This window comes from Pelobates fuscus, chromosome 8 (genome assembly GCF_036172605.1).
Source record: "Pelobates fuscus isolate aPelFus1 chromosome 8, aPelFus1.pri, whole genome shotgun sequence".
Taxonomy (NCBI): Eukaryota; Metazoa; Chordata; class Amphibia; order Anura; family Pelobatidae; genus Pelobates; species Pelobates fuscus.
Genome location: NC_086324.1, coordinates 4,953,276 through 4,977,576, shown reverse-complemented (window position 1 = coordinate 4,977,576; position 24,301 = coordinate 4,953,276). Strand labels below are relative to the sequence as shown.

The 24,301-nt window shown below is 44.3% G+C and overlaps 1 protein-coding gene across 2 annotated transcripts in view; it reads right to left on the bottom strand.

Moving 5' to 3' along the window:
- The window catches only part of ZNF148 (zinc finger protein 148), a 41,165-nt gene that overhangs the window by 8,313 nt on the left and 8,551 nt on the right, over positions 1-24,301 (bottom strand). For both annotated transcript variants that reach the window (XM_063429165.1, XM_063429166.1), the window contains exons 2-4: positions 13,309-13,589; positions 4,983-5,108; positions 171-294 (exon numbers count right to left, since the gene is read on the bottom strand). In XM_063429165.1, coding sequence (XP_063285235.1) covers positions 171-294; positions 4,983-5,108; positions 13,309-13,572 — 514 coding nt within the window. In that variant the 5' untranslated portion in view covers positions 13,573-13,589. The remainder of the gene's footprint in view (positions 1-170; positions 295-4,982; positions 5,109-13,308; positions 13,590-24,301) is intronic.

The following is a 24,301-nucleotide window of genomic DNA, read 5'->3' as shown; positions in this document are numbered from 1 at the left end:
TGTGTGTATGTTTTAACACGCATCTGCCAGGTTTACTGCCACTGTCACTAACCGCCACAGAATCCCAAGCTGTACACATTGCATCACTGAAAGGAAACAGGTCAATTTTAAAGCTTCTGCATGAAAGAGTTCAGAGAGCATGGGGACATTGCGGACATGGCCCGTGGTACCTGTGTGGATGAAGACGTGTCTCTGAAGGTGATAGTTGGTTCGGAAGGCTGCATTGCAGTGCTCACAAACATGGCACTTTGGGATCTTCAGGCCCAGCGAGCCATCTTCATTAATAGTGAGGATCTAAAAAGAAATACATTCCCCGATAACTATCTATTCACGTCAATAATCACAGCTAACAATAAACCCCTAACCCCCTTCCAACTCATCCCTTCCTAATCCAATGTCTGACTACAAACAGCAGACAGCGAGGACCCCTGGAGAGTGTTGGAAACACCACCAGCAGTGAGGACCCCTAGAAAGTGTCAGACAGACCGTGTGTTTAATGGCAGCAGTGAGGACCCCTAGAAAGTGTCAGACAGACCGTGTGTTTAATGGCAGCAGTGAGGACCCCTGGAGAGTGTTGGACAGACCGTGTGTTTAATGGCAGCAGTGAGGACCCCTGGAGAGTGTCGGACAGACCGTGTGTTTAATGGCAGCAGTGAGGACCCCTGGAGAGTGTCGGACAGACCGTGTGTTTAATGGCAGCAGTGAGGACCCCTGGAAAGTGTCAGGCAGACCGTGTGTTTAATGGCAGCAGTGAGGACCCCTGGAGAGTGTCAGACAGACCGCGTGTTTAATGCCAGCAGTGAGGACCCCTGGAGAGTGTCACACAGACCGTGTGTTTAATGCCAGCAGTGAGGACCCCTGGAGAGTGACAGACAGACAGTGTGTTTAATGGCAGCAGTGAGGACCCCTGGAGAGTGTCGGACAGACCGTGTGTTTAATGCCAGCAGTGAGGACCCCTGGAGAGTGTCAGACAGACCGTGTGTTTAATGCCAGCAGTGAGGACCCCTGGAGAGTGTCGGACAGACCGTGTGTTTAATGCCAGCAGTGAGGACCCCTGGAGAGTGTCAGACAGACCGTGTGTTTAATGCCAGCAGTGAGGACCCCTGGAGAGTGTCACACAGACCGTGTGTTTAATGCCAGCAGTGAGGACCCCTGGAGAGTGTCAGACAGACCGTGCGTTTAATGCCAGCAGTGAGGACCCCTGGAGAGTGTCGGACAGACCGTGTGTTTAATGCCAGCAGTGAGGACCCCTGGAGAGTGTCACACAGACCGTGTGTTTAATGGCAGCAGTGAGGACCCCTGGAAAGTGTCAGACAGACCGTGTGTTTAATGGCAGCAGTGAGGACCCCTGGAGAGTGTCACACAGACCGTGTGTTTAATGGCAGCAGTGAGGACGCCTGGAGAGTGTCAGACAGACCGTGCGTTTAATGGCAGCAGTGAGGACCCCTGGAAAGTGTCACACAGACCGTGTGTTTAATGGCAGCAGTGAGGACCCCTGGAGAGTGTCGGACAGACCGTGTGTTTAATGCCAGCAGTGAGGACCCCTGGAGAGTGTCACACAGACCGTGTGTTTAATGCCAGCAGTGAGGACCCCTGGAGAGTGTCGGACAGACCGTGTGTTTAATGGCAGCAGTGAGGACCCCTGGAAAGTGTCAGACAGACCGTGTGTTTAATGGCAGCAGTGAGGACCCCTGGAGAGTGTCGGACAGACCGTGCGTTTAATGGCAGCAGTGAGGACCCCTGGAAAGTGTCACACAGACCGTGTGTTTAATGGCAGCAGTGAGGACCCCTGGAGATTGTCGGACAGACCGTGTGTTTAATGCCAGCAGTGAGGACCCCTGGAGAGTGTCACACAGACCGTGTGTTTAATGGCAGCAGTGAGGACCCCTGGAAAGTGTCAGACAGACCGTGTGTTTAATGCCAGCAGTGAGGACCCCTGGAGAGTGTCAGACAGACCGTGTGTTTAATGCCAGCAGTGAGGACCCCTGGAGAGTGTCACACAGACCGTGTGTTTAATGCCAGCAGTGAGGACCCCTGGAGAGTGTCAGACAGACCGTGCGTTTAATGCCAGCAGTGAGGACCCCTGGAGAGTGTCAGACAGACCGTGTGTTTAATGGCAGCAGTGAGGACCCCTGGAGAGTGTCCCACAGACCGTGTGTTTAATGGCAGCAGTGAGGACCCCTGGAGAGTGTCGGACAGACCGTGTGTTTAATGGCAGCAGTGAGGACCCCTGGAGAGTGTCAGACAGACCGTGTGTTTAATGCCAGCAGTGAGGACCCCTGGAGAGTGTCAGACAGACCGTGTGTTTAATGGCAGCAGTGAGGACCCCTGGAGAGTGTCGGACAGACCGTGTGTTTAATGGCAGCAGTGAGGACCCCTGGAGAGTGTCGGACAGACAGTGTGTTTAATGGCAGCAGTGAGGACCCCTGGAGAGTGTCGGACAGACCGTGTGTTTAATGCCAGCAGTGAGGACCCCTGGAGAGTGTCGGACAGACCGTGTGTTTAATGGCAGCAGTGAGGACCCCTGGAGAGTGTCGGACAGACCGTGTGTTTAATGGCAGCAGTGAGGACCCCTGGAGAGTGTCAGACAGACCGTGTGTTTAATGGCAGCAGTGAGGACCCCTGGAGAGTGTCGGACAGACCGTGTGTTTAATGGCAGCAGTGAGGACCCCTGGAGAGTGTTGGACAGACCATGTGTGTCATACCAGCAGTGAGGACCCCTGGAAAGTGTCACACAGACCGTGTGTTTAATGCCAGCAGTGAGGTTCCCTGGAAAGTGTCAGACAGACCGTGTGTTTAATGGCAGCAGTGAGGACCCCTGGAGAGTGTCAGACAGACCGTGTGTTTAATGGCAGCAGTGAGGACCCCTGGAGAGTGTTGGACAGACCGTGTGTTTCATGGCAGCAGTGAGGACCCCTGGAGAGTGTCGGACAGACCGTGTGTTTAATGGCAGCAGTGAGGACCCCTGGAGAGTGTCGGACAGACCGTGTGTTTAATGCCAGCAGTGAGGACCCCTGGAGAGTGTCAGACAGACCATGTGTTTAATGGCAGCAGTGAGGACCCCTGGAGAGTGTCGGACAGACCGTGTGTTTAATGCCAGCAGTGAGGACCCCTGGAGAGTGTCAGACAGACCGTGCGTTTAATGGCAGCAGTGAGGACCCCTGGAGAGTGTCAGACAGACCGTGTGTTTAATGGCAGCAGTGAGGACCCCTGGAGAGTGTCGGACAGACCGTGTGTTTAATGCCAGCAGTGAGGACCCCTGGAGAGTGTCAGACAGACCGTGCGTTTAATGGCAGCAGTGAGGACCCCTGGAGAGTGTCAGACAGACCGTGTGTTTAATGGCAGCAGTGAGGACCCCTGGAGAGTGTCAGACAGACCGTGTGTTTAATGGCAGCAGTGAGGACCCCTGGAGAGTGTCGGACAGACCGTGTGTTTAATGGCAGCAGTGAGGACCCCTGGAGAGTGTCAGACAGACCGTGTGTTTAATGCCAGCAGTGAGGACCCCTGGAGAGTGTCAGACAGACCGTGTGTTTAATGGCAGCAGTGAGGACCCCTGGAGAGTGTCGGACAGACCGTGTGTTTAATGGCAGCAGTGAGGACCCCTGGAGAGTGTCGGACAGACAGTGTGTTTAATGGCAGCAGTGAGGACCCCTGGAGAGTGTCGGACAGACCGTGTGTTTAATGCCAGCAGTGAGGACCCCTGGAGAGTGTCGGACAGACCGTGTGTTTAATGGCAGCAGTGAGGACCCCTGGAGAGTGTCGGACAGACCGTGTGTTTAATGGCAGCAGTGAGGACCCCTGGAGAGTGTCAGACAGACCGTGTGTTTAATGGCAGCAGTGAGGACCCCTGGAGAGTGTCGGACAGACCGTGTGTTTAATGGCAGCAGTGAGGACCCCTGGAGAGTGTTGGACAGACCGTGTGTTTCATGCCAGCAGTGAGGACCCCTGGAAAGTGTCACACAGACCGTGTGTTTAATGCCAGCAGTGAGGTTCCCTGGAAAGTGTCAGACAGACCGTGTGTTTAATGGCAGCAGTGAGGACCCCTGGAGAGTGTCAGACAGACCGTGTGTTTAATGGCAGCAGTGAGGACCCCTGGAGAGTGTTGGACAGACCGTGTGTTTCATGGCAGCAGTGAGGACCCCTGGAGAGTGTCGGACAGACCGTGTGTTTAATGGCAGCAGTGAGGACCCCTGGAGAGTGTCGGACAGACCGTGTGTTTAATGCCAGCAGTGAGGACCCCTGGAGAGTGTCAGACAGACCATGTGTTTAATGGCAGCAGTGAGGACCCCTGGAGAGTGTCGGACAGACCGTGTGTTTAATGCCAGCAGTGAGGACCCCTGGAGAGTGTCAGACAGACCGTGCGTTTAATGGCAGCAGTGAGGACCCCTGGAGAGTGTCAGACAGACCGTGTGTTTAATGGCAGCAGTGAGGACCCCTGGAGAGTGTCGGACAGACCGTGTGTTTAATGCCAGCAGTGAGGACCCCTGGAGAGTGTCAGACAGACCGTGCGTTTAATGGCAGCAGTGAGGACCCCTGGAGAGTGTCAGACAGACCGTGTGTTTAATGGCAGCAGTGAGGACCCCTGGAGAGTGTCAGACAGACCGTGCGTTTAATGGCAGCAGTGAGGACCCCTAGAGAGTGTCAGACAGACCGTGTGTTTCATGCCAGCAGTGAGGACCCCTAGAGAGTGTCGGACAGACCGTGTGTTTAATGGCAGCAGTGAGGACCCCTGGAAAGTGTCACACAGACCGTGTGTTTAATGGCAGCAGTGAGGACCCCTGGAAAGTGTCACACAGACCGTGTGTTTAATGGCAGCAGTGAGGACCCCTGGAAAGTGTCAGACAGACCGCATGTTTAATGCCAGCAGTGAGGACCCCTGGAGAGTGTTGGACAGACCGCATGTTTAAGGCCAGCAGTGAGGATAATGACCTGGAATAAAGGGGCCAGTCTGTCTGTTCTAGACCGTGCAAGGTGTCTAGTACCTTGGCCGGAGATCGTTGCTTTCTTTTCTTCTTTTTCTGTAAATCCACCGGCTCCAGAACCTGCATATTCTCCATTATCTGAGAATCCGGTTCCTCTGGGAATTTCATCTCTTGCTTCACATGAACCTGGGAGGAAGCAGAATAGAAGTCTACGACTCACTGATAGTTCCTAAATGGTGTAAGAAATCCCCCAGAATACTGCTCAAATAAAACCGGCAAGCTTTGCGAGTTAGTGGGTAAGTTAGGGCGCTGGATATTGTGTATTCCCAGAATACTGCACGTCTCTGGTGTTTTACAACAGTTTGACTTCTAACCTGGGGTGTACACCGTACGAACTAATGACTTTAACTTAATTCTAGGACAGCTTTAATGTCAATGGTTAATCCCCCGTAAAAGGGCGGGCCGATAAATAGTTAACACGCGTTGGCTGACCATCTGCAGCAGTCGGAGGAGTTTTCTAGTTCAAACATGGTTAACTACCATTAAGAAGGCTTATTGTATGTTATAGTGACTGGGGAGACCAGTAAGATGGTGAATTTGTGCTACAGTCCCAGGGAGACTTTTAGTAAATAAATGGATAAAGTGACATTCTCAACACCAAAACCACTACAGTTTAATGTAGTCATCTTGATGCCTGGATCTTGTACATGCAGCCTGCCAAATGGAAGCACTGCCGTTTGAGAAAACAGCACTGTTTACATTTGTCAGACAGTGTTTCTCTAACGGCTGTCAATCAGACATGTTTTCCCAATGAAGACTTTAAAACCTGGAGGTATGACAACGCAGAACACAGTTAGATCTCCATAAAGAAAAAAGAATTAGAATTAGAGTACTTTTAAAAAAAAACATTTTTTAGAAGAATCCAACTGGTGCTTTATGACGACTACTGTGTCCTCAATGCTTCTATAAGGAGAAACATCCTATTGGCCAAAATCAGCAGTCCAGTCTTTATATGAAGGAGAAGCCGCTAGAGCAGGAATACCGCGGCATAACTTTTCTATTGTTTAACTTTTATGGGGGGCCCAGTAATCTATAAGGGACCAGAGACAATCTATAGTTTTAAACACTCATATGTATACAGGGCCGGATTAACATAGGGGCTGATGGAGCTGCAGCTCCAGGCCCAGGCCCATGGAATAGGCCCATTTAAAAAAAAATTCAACTTTTTTTTTTACTCTGCAATACCAGCACAGGCCAGTAGAGGTCACTGTGTATGGAGAGAGGCAGGGATAGGAAGTTACAGCATCTCCCTGCCTCTCTCTACTCACTGATCCACGGGGGAGCAACTACACAGCACAGAGAGTCCAGACAGCAGCTCCCAGCCTGCAGAGACAGACTACAGCTCATTTATGTGAAGGATGGGGGGAAAGGCAGCAGGGAGACATGGGGACACTGAGACACTAGGGGACACAGACACTAGGGGACACTGAGACACTTGGGGACACTGGGAAACATGGGGACAGACAGGGGACACTGTGAGACATAGGGACACTGTCACACATGGGGCACTGTGAGACATAGGTAGATGCATAGGGAAACAATGTCTCCATGTCTCCCAGCCAGTGTCTTAGTGTCCCCATGGCTCCCAGTGTCCCCTAGTCTCCCAGTGTCTGTGTCCCCATGTCTCCCAGTGTCCTCAAATGTCTGCGTACCCAAATGTCTGCGTCCCCATGTCTCCCAGCGTCCCTATGTCTCCCAGCCAGTGTCCCTAGTGTCTCAGTGTCCCCATGTCTCCGTGTCCCTAGTGTCCCCATGTCTCTCAGTGTCCCCAAGTCTCCCAGTGCCCCATGTCTCCCAGTGTCCCCATACCTCCCAGCCAGTGTCCCTAGTGTCTCAGTGTACCCATGTCTCCCAGTGTCTGTGTTCCCATGTCTCTGTGTCCCAAGTGTCTTAGTTTCCACAAATGTCTGTGACCACATGTCTCCCAGTGCCTGTGTCCCCATGTCTCTGTGTCCCTAGTGTCTGTGACCCAATTTCTCCCAGTGTCCCCAAATGTCTGTGTCTCCATGTCTCCCAGTGTCCCCATGTTTCCCACTGTCCCCAAGTGTCTCAGTGTCCCCATGTCTCTCGGTTTCTCCTAGTATCCTAGTGACATGGGACACACTGAGACATGGGGACACTGGGAGAGATGGGGACACAGACACTGGGAGACTAGGGGACTGGGCGACATGGGGACATTGACACTGTGATACATAGGGACACTGATGCCAGGCTGGCCTTCCAATTCTTTAGACAGACATGCCCCTTTTTTGGGCATGTTCACCCCTTTTGGCAGGTCTGGTCACGTGATTTGCATCAGCGGCCCACCAATTAACCCCTCCCATTGACTTCCTGCTTCACTGGACACTGCTGTTAGGGGGTATGGAGTTACTTGAAAGATTAAAGCATAAATTAGTTAAAGAGATTAGAATAGAGTATGTCATTTCTTATAGCTGCATCCTTTGAGTTTTCCTCCAACACCAACTCAATCAGATACATGACGATTGAGAGGTATGACTGTTTTAGTGTTCTTGGTCGATAAGATTCTGTAATTAGGCCCCATCATAATTGTCAGGACCAGGCCCACTGGGCTCTTAATCTGGCCCTGTATGTATATATAACGGTGGATTGTCCCTTACACCTAGGAAGTGGCTGACTGTATATTGCCAGCCCAGGGGGAGAATTCTAGATAATTAATGGATAATCCCTAGTAAGATGGCTGACCGTGTAATGCAGTCACTGGGGGAGAATTCTAGATAATTAACGGTTAATCCCTAGTAAGATGGCTGACCGTGTAATGCAGTAACTGGGGGAGAATTCTAGATAATTAACGGTTAATCTCTAGTTAGATGGCTGAACGTATATTGCAGTCGCTCGGGGAGAATTCTAGATAATTAACGGTTAATCCCTAGTAAAATGGCTGATCGTGTAATGCTGCCCCTGGGGGATAATTCTAGACAATTAACGATTAATCCATAGTGAGATGGCTGACCGTGTATTGCAGTTGCCGGGGGATAATTCTAGATAATTAACGGTTAATCCCTAGTAAGATGGCTGACCGTGTATTGCAGTTGCCGGGGGATAATTCTAGATAATTAACGGTTAATCCCTAGTAAGATGGCTGACCGTGTATTGCAGTCACTGGGGGAGAATTCTAGATAATTCACGGTTAATCTCTAGTAATATGGCTGACCGTGTAATGCAGTCACTGGGGGAGAATTCTAGATAATTCACGTTTAATCCCTAGTAAGATGGCTGACCGTGTAATGCAGTCACTGGGGGAGAATTCTAGATAATTCACGTTTAATCCCTAGTAATATGGCTGACCGTGTAATGCAGTCACTGGGGGAGAATTGTAGATAATTAACGGTTAATCCCTAGTAATATGGCTGACCATGTAATGCAGTCACTGGGGGAGAATTCTAGATAATTAATGGTTAATCCCTAGTAAGATGGCTGACCGTGTAATGCAGTCACTGGGGGAGAATTCTAGATAATTAATGGTTAATCCCTATGGCTGACCGTGTATTGCAGTCACTGGGGGAGAATTCTAGATAATTAATGGTTAATCCCTAGTAAGATGGCTGACCGTGTAATGCAGTCACTGGGGGAGAATTCTAGATAATTAATGGTTAATCCCTAGTAAGATGGCTGACCGTGTAATGCAGTCACTGGGGGAGAATTCTAGATAATTAACGTTAATCCCTAGTAATATGGCTGACCGTGTAATGCAGTCACTGGGGGAGAATTCTAGATAATTCACGTTTAATCCCTAGTAATATGGCTGACTGTGTATTGCAGTCGCTGGGGGAGAATTCTAGATAATTAACGGTTAATCCGTAGTAATATGGCTGAACGTGTAATGCAGTCACTGGGGGAGAATTCTAGATAATTAATGGTTAATCCCTAGTAAGATGGCTGACCGTGTAATGCAGTCACTGGGGGAGAATTCTAGATAATTAACGGTTAATCCCTAGTAAGATGGCTGACCGTGTAATGCAGTCACTGGGGTGAATTCTAGATAATTAACGGTTAATCCCTAGTAATATGGCTGACCGTGTATTGCAGTCACTGGGGGAGAATTCTAGATAATTAACGGTTAATCCCTAGTAAAATAATGGCTGACCGTGTATTGCAGTCACTGGGGGAGAATTCTAGATAATTAATGGTTAATCCCTAGTAAGATGGCTGACCGTGTAATGCAGTCACTGGGGAAGAATTCTAGATAATTAATGGTTAATCCCTAGTAAGATGGCTGACCGTGTAATGCAGTCACTGGGGGAGAATTCTAGATAATTAACGGTTAATCCCTAGTAAGATGGCTGACCGTGTATTGCAGTCACTGGGGGAGAATTCTAGATAATTAATGGTTAATCTCTAGTTAGATGGCTGAACGTGTATTGCAGTCGCTCAGGGAGAATTCTAGATAATTAACGGTTAATCCCTAGTAACATGGCTGACCGTGTAATGCAGTCACTGGGGGAGAATTCTAGATAATTAACGGTTAATCCCTAGTAAAATGGCTGACCGTGTATTGCAGTCACTGGGGGAGAATTCTAGATAATTAACGGTTAATCCCTAGTAAAATTGCTGACCGTGTATTGCAGTCACTGGGGGAGAATTCTAGATAATTAATGGTTAATCCCTAGTAATATGGCTGACCGTGTAATGCAGTCACTGGGGGAGAATTCTAGATAATTAACGGTTAATCTCTAGTAAGATGGCTGACCGTGTAATGCAGTCACTGGGGGAGAATTCTAGATAATTAACGGTTAATCCCTAGTAATATGGCTGACCGTGTAATGCAGTCACTGGGGGAGAATTCTAGATAATTAACGGTTAATCCCTAGTAAGATGGCTGACCGTGTAATGCAGTCACTGGGGGTGAATTCTAGATAATTAACGGTTAATCCCTAGTAATATGGCTGACCGTGTAATGCAGTCACTGGGGGTGAATTCTAGATAATTAATGGTTAATCCCTAGTAAAATGGCTGACCGTGTATTGCAGTCACTGGGGGAGAATTCTAGATAATTAATGGTTAATCCCTAGTAAGGTGGCTGACCGTGTATTGCAGTCACTGGGGGAGAATTCTAGATAATTAACGGTTAATCCCTAGTAAGATGGCTGACCGTGTAATGCAGTCACTGGGGGAGAATTCTAGATAATTAATGGTTAATCCCTAGTAATTTGGCTGACCGTGTAATACAGTCACTGGGGGAGAATTCTAGATAATTAATGGTTAATCCCTAGTAATATGGCTGACCGTGTAATGCAGTCACTGGGGGAGAATTCTAGATAATTAACGGTTAATCCCTAGTAAGATGACTGACCATGTAATGCAGTCACTGGGGGAGAATTCTAGATAATTAACGGTTAATCCCTAGTAATATGGCTGACCGTGTAATGCAGTCACTGGGGGAGAATTCTAGATAATTAATGGTTAATCCCTAGTAAGATGACTGACCATGTAATGCAGTCACTGGGGGAGAATTCTAGATAATTAATGGTTAATCTCTAGTAAGATGGCTGACCGTGTAATGCAGTCACTGGGGGAGAATTCTAGATAATTAACGGTTAATCCCTAGTAAGATGGCTGACCGTGTATTGCAGTCACTGGGGGAGAATTCTAGATAATTAACGGTTAATCCCTAGTAAGATGGCTGACCGTGTATTGCAGTCACTGGGGGAGAATTCTAGATAATTAACGGTTAATCCCTAGTAAGATGGCTGACCGTGTAATGCAGTCACTGGGGGAGAATTCTAGATAATTAATGGTTAATCCCTAGTAAGATGGCTGACCGTGTAATGCAGTCACTGGGGGAGAATTCTAGATAATTAATGGTTAATCCCTAGTAAAATGACTGACCGTGTAATGCAGTCACTGGGGGAGAATTCTAGATAATTAACGGTTAATCCCTAGTAATATGGCTGACCGTGTATTGCAGTCACTGGGGGAGAATTCTAGATAATTAACGGTTAATCCCTAGTAAGATGGCTGACCATGTATTGCAGTCACTGGGGGAGAATTCTAGATAATTAATGGTTAATCCCTAGTAAGATGGCTGACCGTGTATTGCAGTCACTGGGGGAGAATTCTAGATAATTAACGGTTAATCCCTAGTAAGATGGCTGACCGTGTATTGCAGTCACTGGGGGAGAATTCTAGATAATTAATGGTTAATCCCTAGTAAGATGGCTGACCGTGTAATGCAGTCACTGGGGGAGAATTCTAGATAATTAACGGTTAATCCCTAGTAATATGGCTGACCGTGTAATGCAGTCACTGGGGGAGAATTCTAGATAATTAATGGTTAATCCCTAGTAAAATTGCTGACCGTGTATTGCAGTCACTGGGGGAGAATTCTAGATAATTAATGGTTAATCCCTAGTAAAATTGCTGACCGTGTATTGCAGTCACTGGGGGAGAATTCTAGATAATTAATGGTTAATCCCTAGTAAAATTGCTGATCGTGTATTGCAGTCACTGGGGGAGAATTCTAGATAATTAACGGTTAATCCCTAGTAAAATTGCTGATCGTGTATTGCAGTCACTGGGGGAGAATTCTAGATAATTAATGGCTAATCCCTAGTAAAATTGCTGACCGTGTAATGCAGTCACTGGGGGTGAATTCTAGATAATTAACGGTTAATCCCTAGTAAAATTGCTGACCGTGTATTGCAGTCACTGGGGGAGAATTCTAGATAATTAATGGTTAATCCCTAGTAAGATGGCTAACCGTGTAATGCAGTCACTGGGGGAGAATTCTAGATAATTAATGGTTAATCCCTAGTAATATGGCTGACCGTGTAATGCAGTCACTGGGGGAGAATTCTAGATAATTAATGGTTAATCCCTAGTAAGATGACTGACCATGTAATGCAGTCACTGGGGGAGAATTCTAGATAATTAACGGTTAATCTCTAGTAATATGGCTGACCGTGTAATGCAGTCACTGGGGGAGAATTCTAGATAATTAATGGTTAATCCCTAGTAAAATGGCTGACCGTGTATTGCAGTCACTGGGGGAGAATTCTAGATAATTAACGGTTAATCCCTAGTAATATGGCTGACTGTGTAATGCAGTCACTGGGGGAGAATTCTAGATAATTAACGGTTAATCCCTAGTAAGATGGCTGACCATGTAATGCAGTCACTGGGGGAGAATTCTAGATAATTAATGGTTAATCCCTAGTAAGATGGCTGACCGTGTAATGCAGTCACTGGGGGAGAATTCTAGATAATTAACGGTTAATCCCTAGTAATATGGCTGACCGTGTATTGCAGTCACTGGGGGAGAATTCTAGATAATTAACGGTTAATCCCTAGTAAGATGGCTGACCGTGTAATGCAGTCACTGGGGGAGAATTCTAGATAATTAACGGTTAATCCCTAGTAATATGGCTGACCGTGTAATGCAGTCACTGGTGGAGAATTCTAGATAATTAATGGTTAATCCCTAGTAATATGGCTGACCGTGTAATGCAGTCACTGGGGGAGAATTCTAGATAATTAACGGTTAATCCCTAGTAATATGGCTGACCGTGTAATGCAGTCACTGGGGGAGAATTCTAGATAATTAACGGTTAATCCCTAGTAATATGGCTGACCGTGTATTGCAGTCGCTGGGGGAGAATTCTAGATAATTAACGGTTAATCCCTAGTAAGATGGCTGACCGTGTAATGCAGTCACTGGGGGAGAATTCTAGATAATTAACGGTTAATCCCTAGTAAGATGGCTGACCATGTAATGCAGTCACTGGGGGAGAATTCTAGATAATTAATGGTTAATCCCTAGTAAGATGGCTGACCGTGTAATGCAGTCACTGGGGGAGAATTCTAGATAATTAATGGTTAATCCCTAGTAATATGGCTGACCGTGTAATGCAGTCACTGGGGGAGAATTCTAGATAATTAACGGTTAATCCCTAGTAAGATGGCTGACCGTGTAATGCAGTCACTGGGGGAGAATTCTAGATAATTAACGGTTAATCCCTAGTAAGATGGCTGACCATGTAATGCAGTCACTGGGGGAGAATTCTAGATAATTAATGGTTAATCCCTAGTAAGATGGCTGACCGTGTAATGCAGTCACTGGGGGAGAATTCTAGATAATTAATGGTTAATCCCTAGTAAGATGGCTGACCGTGTAATGCAGTCACTGGGGGAGAATTCTAGATAATTAACGGTTAATCCCTAGTAAAATTGCTGACCGTGTAATGCAGTCACTGGGGGAGAATTCTAGATAATTAACGGTTAATCCCTAGTAAGATGGCTGACCGTGTATTGCAGTCGCTGGGGGAGAATTCTAGATAATTAACGGTTAATCCCTAGTAAGATGGCTGACCATGTATTGCAGTCCCTGGGGAAGTAATCTCTCCTGGGATTCCACCTCTTCCTCATCATTTTTTACGGTCTCCTCCTGCACCATGAGCTCATCCTGTGACATCAGCTCTTCGCGCCCCTGTAAAGCCTCCTGTCCTGTCAGCACAGCCCTCTCCACCAGGCCCGCTTCTGCTTCTCCCATGCCGGTCAGGCCCCTGGCAGACTGCATGTTGATTGAGGGGCTGCATTTAAGGAAGATGCTTTGTAATTTATCATCAGCATTCATGCTGCTGCACAAGGTACCTACAAAGAGAGAGAGAGTGGTCACTCAGAGCGTGCTGCTATATCGCAGGTGCAAATAAACCTACAAAAATAGAAATACTACTACTTCTAATACATGCTGTGATACACTGCCTGGCCTGTCCAGCGGTGCAATAGGACTTCCCTTAAAAAACCTTGCACACAGCAGCAACATGACAAGGAGCTGAATCCTTTTAAAATATACAGGTTTCATTATACGGAAAGGTCTGTCCACGCCTATTGCCGTCATAAAAGCCCAGATCATAACACTAACTGGGGGCTTCACGGTGGCTGTGATGCATTCGGATTTTACTCCATCGCCACGAAATACTGATATTCTGGTCCCATTACTCCAATTAACATAGTTTTAGCCCAGCCTAAACTCCACCTTCTTAGATTGGGAGATAGAAATGGCTTTTTACTTGGAATTCTTGATTTATTTATTTTTATTAATTCTTTATTTGTATCATTTTTCAGTTCCATATTCATGGGTGTGATTACAGAACAAAGAAGAGGCGTTAAGGGGTACATTCACATATGACAGTGTACAGATAGGGTAATGTTAAGTACATTTGCACATTATGATACAATCAGGTTTGTAGACATGTAATGAGTGCTCGCTTCTGTGCCTTCTCGTGTGCTATGGTACGTCCTCTGGTTCTGCTTTTTGTTTGTAATTCGTCATTTGCGTTTTAAAGTCAACAACAGGAATAACAATACCAGGGGTAGTTCATTAGTAAAGACAAAGGTATCTCACAATATAGAGGTAAAGGTGTGGGGCAATACGGGGCAGTGTAGGCCGCTGGTGTATGTCTGGCCCGTCTAATGAGTGTGAGGGGTACGACTCTGCTGTTGTGGGGGCGGAGGTGGCAGGATGCGTTCCGAGCTTGCCAGTGGTCATTCCTGTGTGGTAAAGCGGGTGAAATTCTTGAAGTTTTTGAGTATGTATCGAAAAGTAAAAAAAAATATCTTCAAGCTACGCCCCAGCACATTTTGTTTAAAATAGATGATTTTTTCTGTCACTTCAACAGAGTTTTTAATTTGTCTATTCATACATGATTGTAGCGGAATGAACCCGTGGACATTACCCTTTATTCCCTCTATGGGCTCTCCGTCTCCTTCCCCCTGTTATTTCGTATGATTTTACTGAGATTTCGTGTGTGGGACAGATCACCTTGTCCCTGGATTATCCTGATATTTGCCCTGGTTGCATGGTTGCGTTTGTGGGATCTGAGTGCTTCTCTGATATGTTAGGCGCTCAATCCAGGGATATAGGACTTGAGGGGGTACCTTGTTGTTAACTGTATGTTTTGGGGTGTTATTATTGTATATAGAACCATAGAATGTGATGGCAGATAGGAACCATTTGGCCCATCTAGTCTGCCCAATTTTCTAAATATAAATCGAGCCGAATATAAGCCGAGGCCCCTAATTTTACCCCAAAAAACTGGGAAAACTTATTGACTCGAGTATAAGACTAGGGTGGGAAATGCAGCAGATACTGGTAAATTTCTAAATAAAATTAGATCCCAATAAAATTACATTATTTGAATATTTATTTTGTGTATATAATGAATGCAGTGTGTGTATATAATGCAGTGTGTGTGTGTATGAATGCAGCGTGTGTGTGAAAATTCAGTGTGTGTGTGTATGTATGTGATGCAGAGTGTGTAACCTTGGTGGGGAGGTGGGCATTTTTATTTCTTTTTTTAATTATTATTTTAATATTAGTTTTTTTTAAATATATTTTTATTTTAATATTATTAAATTTATATTATTATTTATTATAAGATTATTTAACCCCTTAAGGACACACGACATGTGTGACATGTCATGATTCCCTTTTATTCCAGAAGTTTGGTCCTTAAGGGGTTAAATTTCTATTTATTTATTTTCGTCCCCACTCCCTGCTTGATACGTGGCCAGGGAGGGGGGCTCTCATTCCCTGGTGGTACAGTGGATGGGCTGTGTAGGAGGGGGGCTGGCAGTGAGCTGTAACTTACCTTTCCTGCAGCTCCCTTCTCCTCCATTGTAAGACTCGCGGTCTGAGTGTCGCGCGGAGCATTGCCACGGTAACCCGTGGCAACGCTCAGATGCAATGGCTCTCACGAGACTTGCAGTGGAGCTGCAGGTAAGCTAAGTTACAGCTCGCTGCCAGCCCCCAACAGGACCGCCAGGCTTTTAATGAGCCCGGCGGTACTGGTCTGTATTATGGCAATGTAAGTTGCCATAATACAGACATTGACTCGAGTGTAAGACGAGTGGGGGGTTTCAGCACAAAAAATGTGCCGAAAAACTTGTCTTATACTCGAGTATATACGGTACTTTTATTAACCTGACCTTATCTTATAGTAAGGATAGCCTAATGCCTATCCCACACATGCTTAAACTCCTTCACTGTGTTAACTTCTACCACTTCAGCTGGAAGGCTATTCGATGCATCCACTACTCTCTCAGTAAAGTAATACTTCCCGATATATTTTTTAAACCTTTTCTCCTCTAATTTAAAACTATGTCCTCTTGTTGCGGTAGTTTTTATTCTTTTAAATATAGTCTCCCCCTTTACTGTTTTGATTCCCTTTATGTATTTAAATGTTTCTATCATATCCCCCCTGTCTCGTCTTTCCTCCAAGCTATACATGTTAAGATCCTTTAACCTTTCCTGGTAAGTTTTATCCTGCAATCCATGTACCAGCTTAGTAGCCCTTCTCTGAACTCTCTCTAAAGTATCAATATCCTTTTGGAGATATGGTCTCCAGTACTGCGTACAATACTCCAAGTGAGGTCTCACCAGTGTTCTGTACAATGGCATGAGCACTTCCCTCTTTCTACTGCTAATACCTCTCCCTATACAACCAAGCATTCTGCTAGCATTTCCTGCTGCTCTATTACATTGTCTGCCTACCTTTAAGTCATCAGAAATAATCACCCCTAAATCCCTTTCCTCAGATGTTGAGGTTAGGACTCTATCAAATATTCTGTACTCTTCCCTTGGGTTTTTACGTCCAAGATGCATTATCTTGCACTTATCCACATTAAATGTCAGTTGCCACAACTCTGACCATTTTTGTAGTTTACCTAAATCATTTGCCATTTGGCTTATCCCTCCTGGAACATCAACCCTGTTACATATCTTAGTATCATCAGCAAAAAGACATACCTTACCATCAAGACCTTCTGCAATATCACTAATAAAAATATTAAAGAGAATGGGTCCAAGTACAGATCCCTGAGGTACCCCACTGGTGACAAGTTTATGCTTCGAATATACTCCATTGACTACAACCCTCTGTTGCCTGTCACTCAGCCTTACCCATTCAACAATATTGGAATCCAAACTCAAAGATTGTAGTTTATTGATAAGCATTCTATGTGCAACAGTGTCAAAAGCCTTACTGAAATCTAGGTAAGCAATGTCTACTGCACCACCATGATTTATTCTTTTAGTTACCCAATCAAAAAAATCAATAAGATTAGTTTGGCATGATCTCCCTGAAGTAAACCCATATTGTCTCTGATCTTGAGATCCATGTGTTTTTAGATGTTCAACAATCCTATCCTTTAACATGGTTTCCATTACTTTCCCCACTACTGAAGTAAGGCTTACTGGCCTATAGTTGCCCGACTCCTCCCTACTGCCTTTCTTATGAATGGGTACAACATTCACCAACTTCCAATCTTCTGGGACTACTCCTGTTATCAATGATTGGTTAAAAAAAACTGTTAATGATTTTGCATGTACACCACTAAGCTATTTTAATAACTTTGGGTGTATTCCATCAGGCCCCATTGACTTATTTGTCTTTACTTTTGACAGTTGAAATAGAACCTCTTCCTCTGTAAACTCACGTGTAATAAATGACTCATTTATCCTGTTTCTTAACTGAGGTCCCTTTCCTTCATTTTCATCTGTAAATACCAAACAAAAATATTAATTGAGGCAGTCAGTTAGACCTTTATTCTCTTCTACATACCTTCCTTCTTTTGTTTTTAATCTAACTAATCCTTGTTTTAATTTCCTTTTCTCATTTATGTATCTAAAAAATGTTTTTTTTACTGACTGTGCTATTTTCTCTTCTGTGAATCAGAACTCTCAGGGACACTACAGGAAAAAGGTTTACATTTATTTTGCTAGTGGGCTATATCTTTCTGGTATAGTTAATTAAGTGGTTTATATGTTAATTCCTCTGAATTCTGAAAATGGAATTATATTGTAACTGCATTTATTTATCGTTACGCTCTCCTTTGAAGTAACAGCTCCCCCCCCCCCCACCCAAGTAATTGCACAAATCTGATTGCTCAACTGAAATTCGTCGCCCCATCAGATTCTTCTCATAGGGAATTGTAACAGATCACCTGGCACCCCGACTGGGTACCTCCGTTGAAGGATGCTCCTAGCGCTTCCTGAGTGCTCCAAGCACTCCAGCCGACACCATAACCACCATAGACTCCTTCAAAGAGCAAGACAGGAACAAGCTCTTACAAGAGCTTAGCAGTGAATATAGCAAGAGAGTATGCAGAGCATAGCAATCCCATGTAGCAGATTCCCCCGATAAGAGACGGCACTCCAAATTGAGGGTGAAGTAGAACTGACTGTACTGGCACATACAGCCTCTTTTATTCACATTCTACAAACAAAGTACTGCCCACAGGATTTTGCAGAACAACCAATCAATACGTACAATACACTCAGACACTCCCACACAAAATCCTCCCCTCTGCCTGTGATATAATTACTGAACACAATGGTCTAATGTAATTATCACTGGCAGGAAAATACACAGTATAACACAATATTCATAACTCTAAAAGTATACATCACATTCACATTTAACTTACATTTTCAGAATCAGCATACTCCAAATACAAACATAAGTCAAAATCATACAAATTGGTCCAGTGGGTCAAAAGTTAGTTGGTAGTCCCTTTGAGACCGTCTGCAAGCAAGGCTTGGGTGTGGTAAGCCAATTACCTCCAGCATACAGAAAATAGCTCTATTCACAACAACAGTAAAAACACATAAAAATACATAATTCCTATTATACTTAACAGAACCCCCACATTCAACCTATCCTCAGATAGCTTGGATCTGAGCGCTCACTATATCCAAACAGCGCTCAGATACCTCAAACACAGTCAAATCGCCATGGAGTTCAAACATAGCAAGAGCTGATGAGAGACCGAGGAGGGGCAAAACAGCAAGTTCCAACTGGTCTGGCAGTGTCCCTGGGACAACACCCTGCTGGAACAATAGACAGGAAACGGGGGAGAGGAAGAGACATCTTCCCATGGATTCAAATGGGCAGAAACAGTCTTTTAGAAGCCAATAAGCCCCAAATAGTCTTTTTAAATGGCAATACACCCCAGGGCCATAGTCATGAGGGAGGAGGCTGGCAATCAGGCTCCTCCAACAGCCAGGGGCAAAGGGCAGTTGGTCATATAAAAATCCAGTGACAAAAGGCATTTTGTCACAGGAATCATTGGCCAATGGCTACTATAGTTCCAAAGCACTGAGAGAGGAAGCCATCGTGATAGTGTGAAAGCCATGAAGCATTCCCTTCTTTTATTACAACACCAGTAGGGAGGAGCCCCTAAACACCCCTAAAGCACTTCAGCTGAATGATGTGATTCACGGCCCCGATTGGTCTCTCATGGAAACGGGGGCTCTCTCTCTAATCTGCTATGTCTTGTTATATTAAACAAACACTCAAAGAGTTAGAAGGTGTATAAGCGCTTCAGGTGATATGTAGGGTGTATGTATATACAGGTGTTCCTAATCATCATATGTCTTGTTATATTGTTGGTTATTTTGGGAGGTTCCGTTTCTTAAAGGACCACTGTAGTGCCAGGAAAACAAACTCTTTTTACTGGCACTATAGTATTAGTAGGCCCCCCTCAGCCTCATGGCCCCCCTCCTGCCGGGCTCTAGGGGGAGGAAGGGGTTAAATCACTTACTTTTCTCCAGCGCCAGGGACTTTCCTCCTCCTTCCAGTGTCATCGGCTGAATGCGCATGCGCAGCAAGAGCCGTGCGCGCATGAAAATCACAGTGAGAAGCACAGAAGCGTCTCTAGAGGCTATAAATGAGACAGCCACTAGAGGCTGGATTAACCCATTTGTAAACATAGCAGTTTCTCTGAAACTGCTATGTTTACAGCAGCCAGGGTTAACCCTAGATGGACCTGGCACCCAGACCACTTCATTGATCTGAAGTGGTCTGGGTGCCTATAGTGGTCCTTTAACATATCCAGACTGTGTAATTCCATTTGTAACAAAATAAAGCTAATTTAGTTTATTATTTACTGAATAAACTGTACTTTCATTTCAAGCATAATACTATACACACTGTGCTTAATGTAACAAAATGACTTTTCATTTGGACTTCGCTCAGCTTTTTTCTTTCATTTTTTCCAAAGACAGGATGACTTCAAAATGTTAAGAAATTTTACAGCATTAATGTTGAAAAAAGGGAGACAGGGGATCTCCTTACACCATAACCTTATAGCTGCAGTTATAATACACTGTGCTTGGAGACAGGAGACCTCCTTACACCATAACCTTATAGCTGCAGTTATAATACACTGTCTGCGGGGAGATATTGAGATAAGTTAAGGAATAAATCAATTATCTCCAGGCAAAGGGCACACATTTTCCCCAAAAGTTAGAACACCCCTTTCCCCACAAGGTATCCCCACAAAATACATATCCCCTGATAGTCCCGATCGGTTCAAGGGGTTCTTAAAAAGTGTGGAAGTCATGTTTAACCGACCACACACGAGGCTCCTGCCCAAAACAGTTCCACGAATTCACAGTGTGTAGTCGGCCAATTAGAAAAAAGGTGAAAAACTGGCAAAATACCGAATAGATCCTCCTGGCTCATAGTAGCGATTGTTCCCCTTGTCTGCACGAACATAACTACCGAATGCCGCTCTTCTGGCTGTTCGGTAAGTGGGAGAAGCCGGCGTTCGGTAGTTTCAGCGGTGGTTCGTGAGGTCGAGTGTCCGATTTTAGTTCCAGACACCCCCACAAACCGCCGCAGCTTGGTTGGGGATTTCGCCATCCTCCACCCACGCTGGACCCAAGACCAGGATCCAGCTTCCAGTGGATAGACATCTCCTAGTCCAGAGAGCGTAGCAGGAACAGCTCTTTTAAGAGCTAGTGATTACACTCAGGGGAGTATTGTGATAAAGCAATCCCCAGAGTGAAGAAGTTGTGGTGATTATAACTCCCAATCCCCCAAACATGAGCCAAGACTTCATGAAGGGGTAAAGCATTCTCTGTTTAATGGGAGCCACACTTGGCTTTATCTGACAATCCCCATGCAAGGGGTACGCCCACGGGGACCTTGTGGGAGACTGATTTGCAACTTCACAGACCAATAACAATACGATTACAAGGCACTACACTACCACACACAGCACACAATCTTTCCCCTTTACTTGGGAGATGATTGGATCAGTAACTGTACTAATGCTAATCCAATTATCTCCAAGCTCAGAAAATACTAAATGTTTTTTGTTTTTTTTAAACACCCAAAACTACACAAAAAATACATAAAATCCCCTGTTAGCCCTGATCTGAGTGACCAACATATCCAAAAATCACCCAGATTAGTTCAGGGGTTCAGGATATTCCTGGAAGTCATTTATTTGACCGACCGCAGGCATGGTCCCATAGCCGAAAATAGTTCCATAGAATCGTGGCTAAGTGCCGTTGGGGGACCGACCAGGAACCGCAAAGTTTTCATTCCGAAAATAGATCCAGGGCATTCTCGGCTAAGTTCCCCTGAAGTCTATTTGCAGTTTTGGTCCATGCAAACAAGATGGCCGCCACCTCGTGGTCGTCCATAGGAATTGCAGCCACCCAGAGGAACACAGACCACTGAGATGGAAATTGCAACAATGTATCAAGAGAAATGTAAACAACGAAAGGTGTGGAAAAATATGGCGCTTAGTAAAAGACTTTGTGGTTTCTGTAATTTTTTAGCTGCTGTGAACACTCTGTGGGTATTCCCAGTATCCCACCATAAAGTAACACCAAAACCAACGGAAAACTTGGGATCTGGTTAGTGTTTCCACTCCCCAGGTCTCAAATATGGAATGCAGCGCTTAATGTGTAACATAAATAACTCACCCCAATGTTAGTAGCTTGAGGGGTATCTATGAAAAACAAAAGAGAAATATACACAATGATAGTACAATATTGTTTATACAAGGTATATTGTATATAATGTGAGTACAAAATTACTCACATTATTTAGAGCCTTTTTAGTTTTTAGGCTCTAAACTTCCAGGCTTCCGTGTCTTTAAGGTAGACAGCACAACCCCTCTTTCCTTTTGGTTCTTTTTCCTATTTATCTCGCCACCATATGGGTATAGGGAAGAAAGAGAGAAAACAGGATTCCGGGTGTAGTAGTTTAGCAGAAATTCCCCTCAAATGAAAGATAAAAGCAAATGTGCTCACCTTGTTTAGAGCCTATAAATCCTCGGCTCTAAGTTTTCAGGCCTAGTGTCAAATTGGGGTGACACCTCCCCTTACCGGACAAAGTGCAGGATGCAATGATAGATGTAAAAGAATGTATTATTAGCTATAATTTAAAAATGTATATATAATAACACAGTGCTAGAAAATAAAAAAGTCAATATCAGATAAAGTGCAATAGTACATCTATTCTCCTCCGCCAAGACGCGTTTCGCTGTGAACAGCTTCCTCAGTCGGCCGTGGATTGCATTCTGCCGGTTCCGGTTTTTGTGTACTCGAAAAGTAATTCCGTGAATTACAGTCCTTAAGTGGATTTACCTCCAAATAAAACATACATATCGGAAAAAACTGTGTTACTTTCTTTACTATTTTCAATGGTAGTTAATTTGGTATAACCAAGTTGTGTACTTCATATATATAAAAACGTCTATATATCCACAGATGGTAAGTTTAATGAAAATACATTTTTTGCATAAATAAAATGGATGTTATATAAACGTGTTTGAACATTGTTTGATTTATACATACCGATATCCATAAGTGTACTAATTTCAGATTGAGAGTGAAGATAAATATATTGCACAGAGGGTATACATTCTTATTCATTGGACACTCCAAGATATATATGGACAGCCTTATGGTTCTAGATAGCAGAAAAAATCTATATACATACAGGGAAATAAACTATATACCTCTATCTATAAAAATTAAAGGTATAACATGGGTGGATGTATTTCACTTGTATTAGATAGGGATAATTCTATAAAGTTAGGATACATGGAGATTCCCATACAGTGACATATCCAAAAGGGGAAAAAATTATAAAAAAGTGACATAATTCGAAGTCGGCATTGAGACCAAATGGAATCAGGGTGTTGAGGTTAAAAATCCATTTGGTCTCAATTTTTCCTAGCTTTTTGATCTCATCCTCCCCCCGCCAGTTTAGATCTACTTTCTGTATACCAAAAAATTCCAAACCTTGAGGATTACTTTCATGTGTTTTTTTTAAATGTGTTGAAACGCTGTGTTTCTCAAACCCTTTTCTAATGTCTCGTATGTGTTCATTTATTCTGACCTGTAGGGGTCTTTTTGTCCTTCCCACGTACATTAAATTACAGGGGCATTTCAGTATGTAGATTACTCTTTTTGAAAAGCATGTGATCATATCTTTTATTTTCTACTCTTTTGTTCTTTGGGTCTTGGAATTTTGTCAGATGTCTCTTTCCATCTTTGGTGCTTCTACAGGCCAGACAATTACCACATCCAAAAAAACCTTCCTGATGAAAGAAGGTGGATTTTTTGTCCCTAATATGATTATGCGTTAATTTCTGTTTTAGATTTGGAGCTCCTCTGTGTATGATTGTTGGTACATCTGATAGTATAGTGTGTAGCATAGGGTCTTTTCTTAGAATAGGCCAATGTTTTTTTAAAATTTGTTTAATTTGTCGGCTGTTTTGATTGTAATTACAGATAAACGGGATATTGAGAATTTCTCTCTTATCTTTTGGTTTGTATTTTAAAAGTTGGGATCTATCTGTTTTCTCTACGGTTTCCAAAACCTCTTGTAAATGGTTTTCCTCATACCCCTTTTCTATGAATTGATTTTTTATTCTTGTGGCTTGGTTTTGAAAGGTGCTCATATCTGTACAATTTCTCCTAATTCGGAGAAATTGAGATCTAGGGATATTTCTCAGCCATGGGGAGAAATGGCAGCTGTTGAGATAAATAGAATTGTTAACGTCTACTGACTTAAAATAGGATTTCGTTTTAATTTGGTCCTGTTCTATGTATACGTGAGATCTAAAAAATGTACACTCTTGCTGCTATATTCTGTAGTCAAACGAATACTCCAATCGTTCGTGTTTAAAAAAAGCTAAAAAAGAGATGAGGCTTTCCTCACTGCCCTTCCAGATAAAAAAGATATCATCTATATATCTTTTGTAGGTGACCAGGTTCGCCTCCCAGTCAGTGTTGGATGAAATAAAGTGATACTCCCCAAGCCATAAATAAGTTGGCATAACTGGGCGCGATCCTGGTCCCCATAGCTGTGCCGACTTTTTGAAGATAAAAATTATCACTAAACCAAAAATAATTGTTAGATAAAACCAGTTCTATTCCATCCAGTATAAAATTAATTTGTTCTAGGGGATATGCGTTCGTTTCTTTTAAAAAGAAACTCACTGCCTCTATACCTTTTGAGTGGGTAATAATCGTGTATAGGGAGCTAACATCTGCA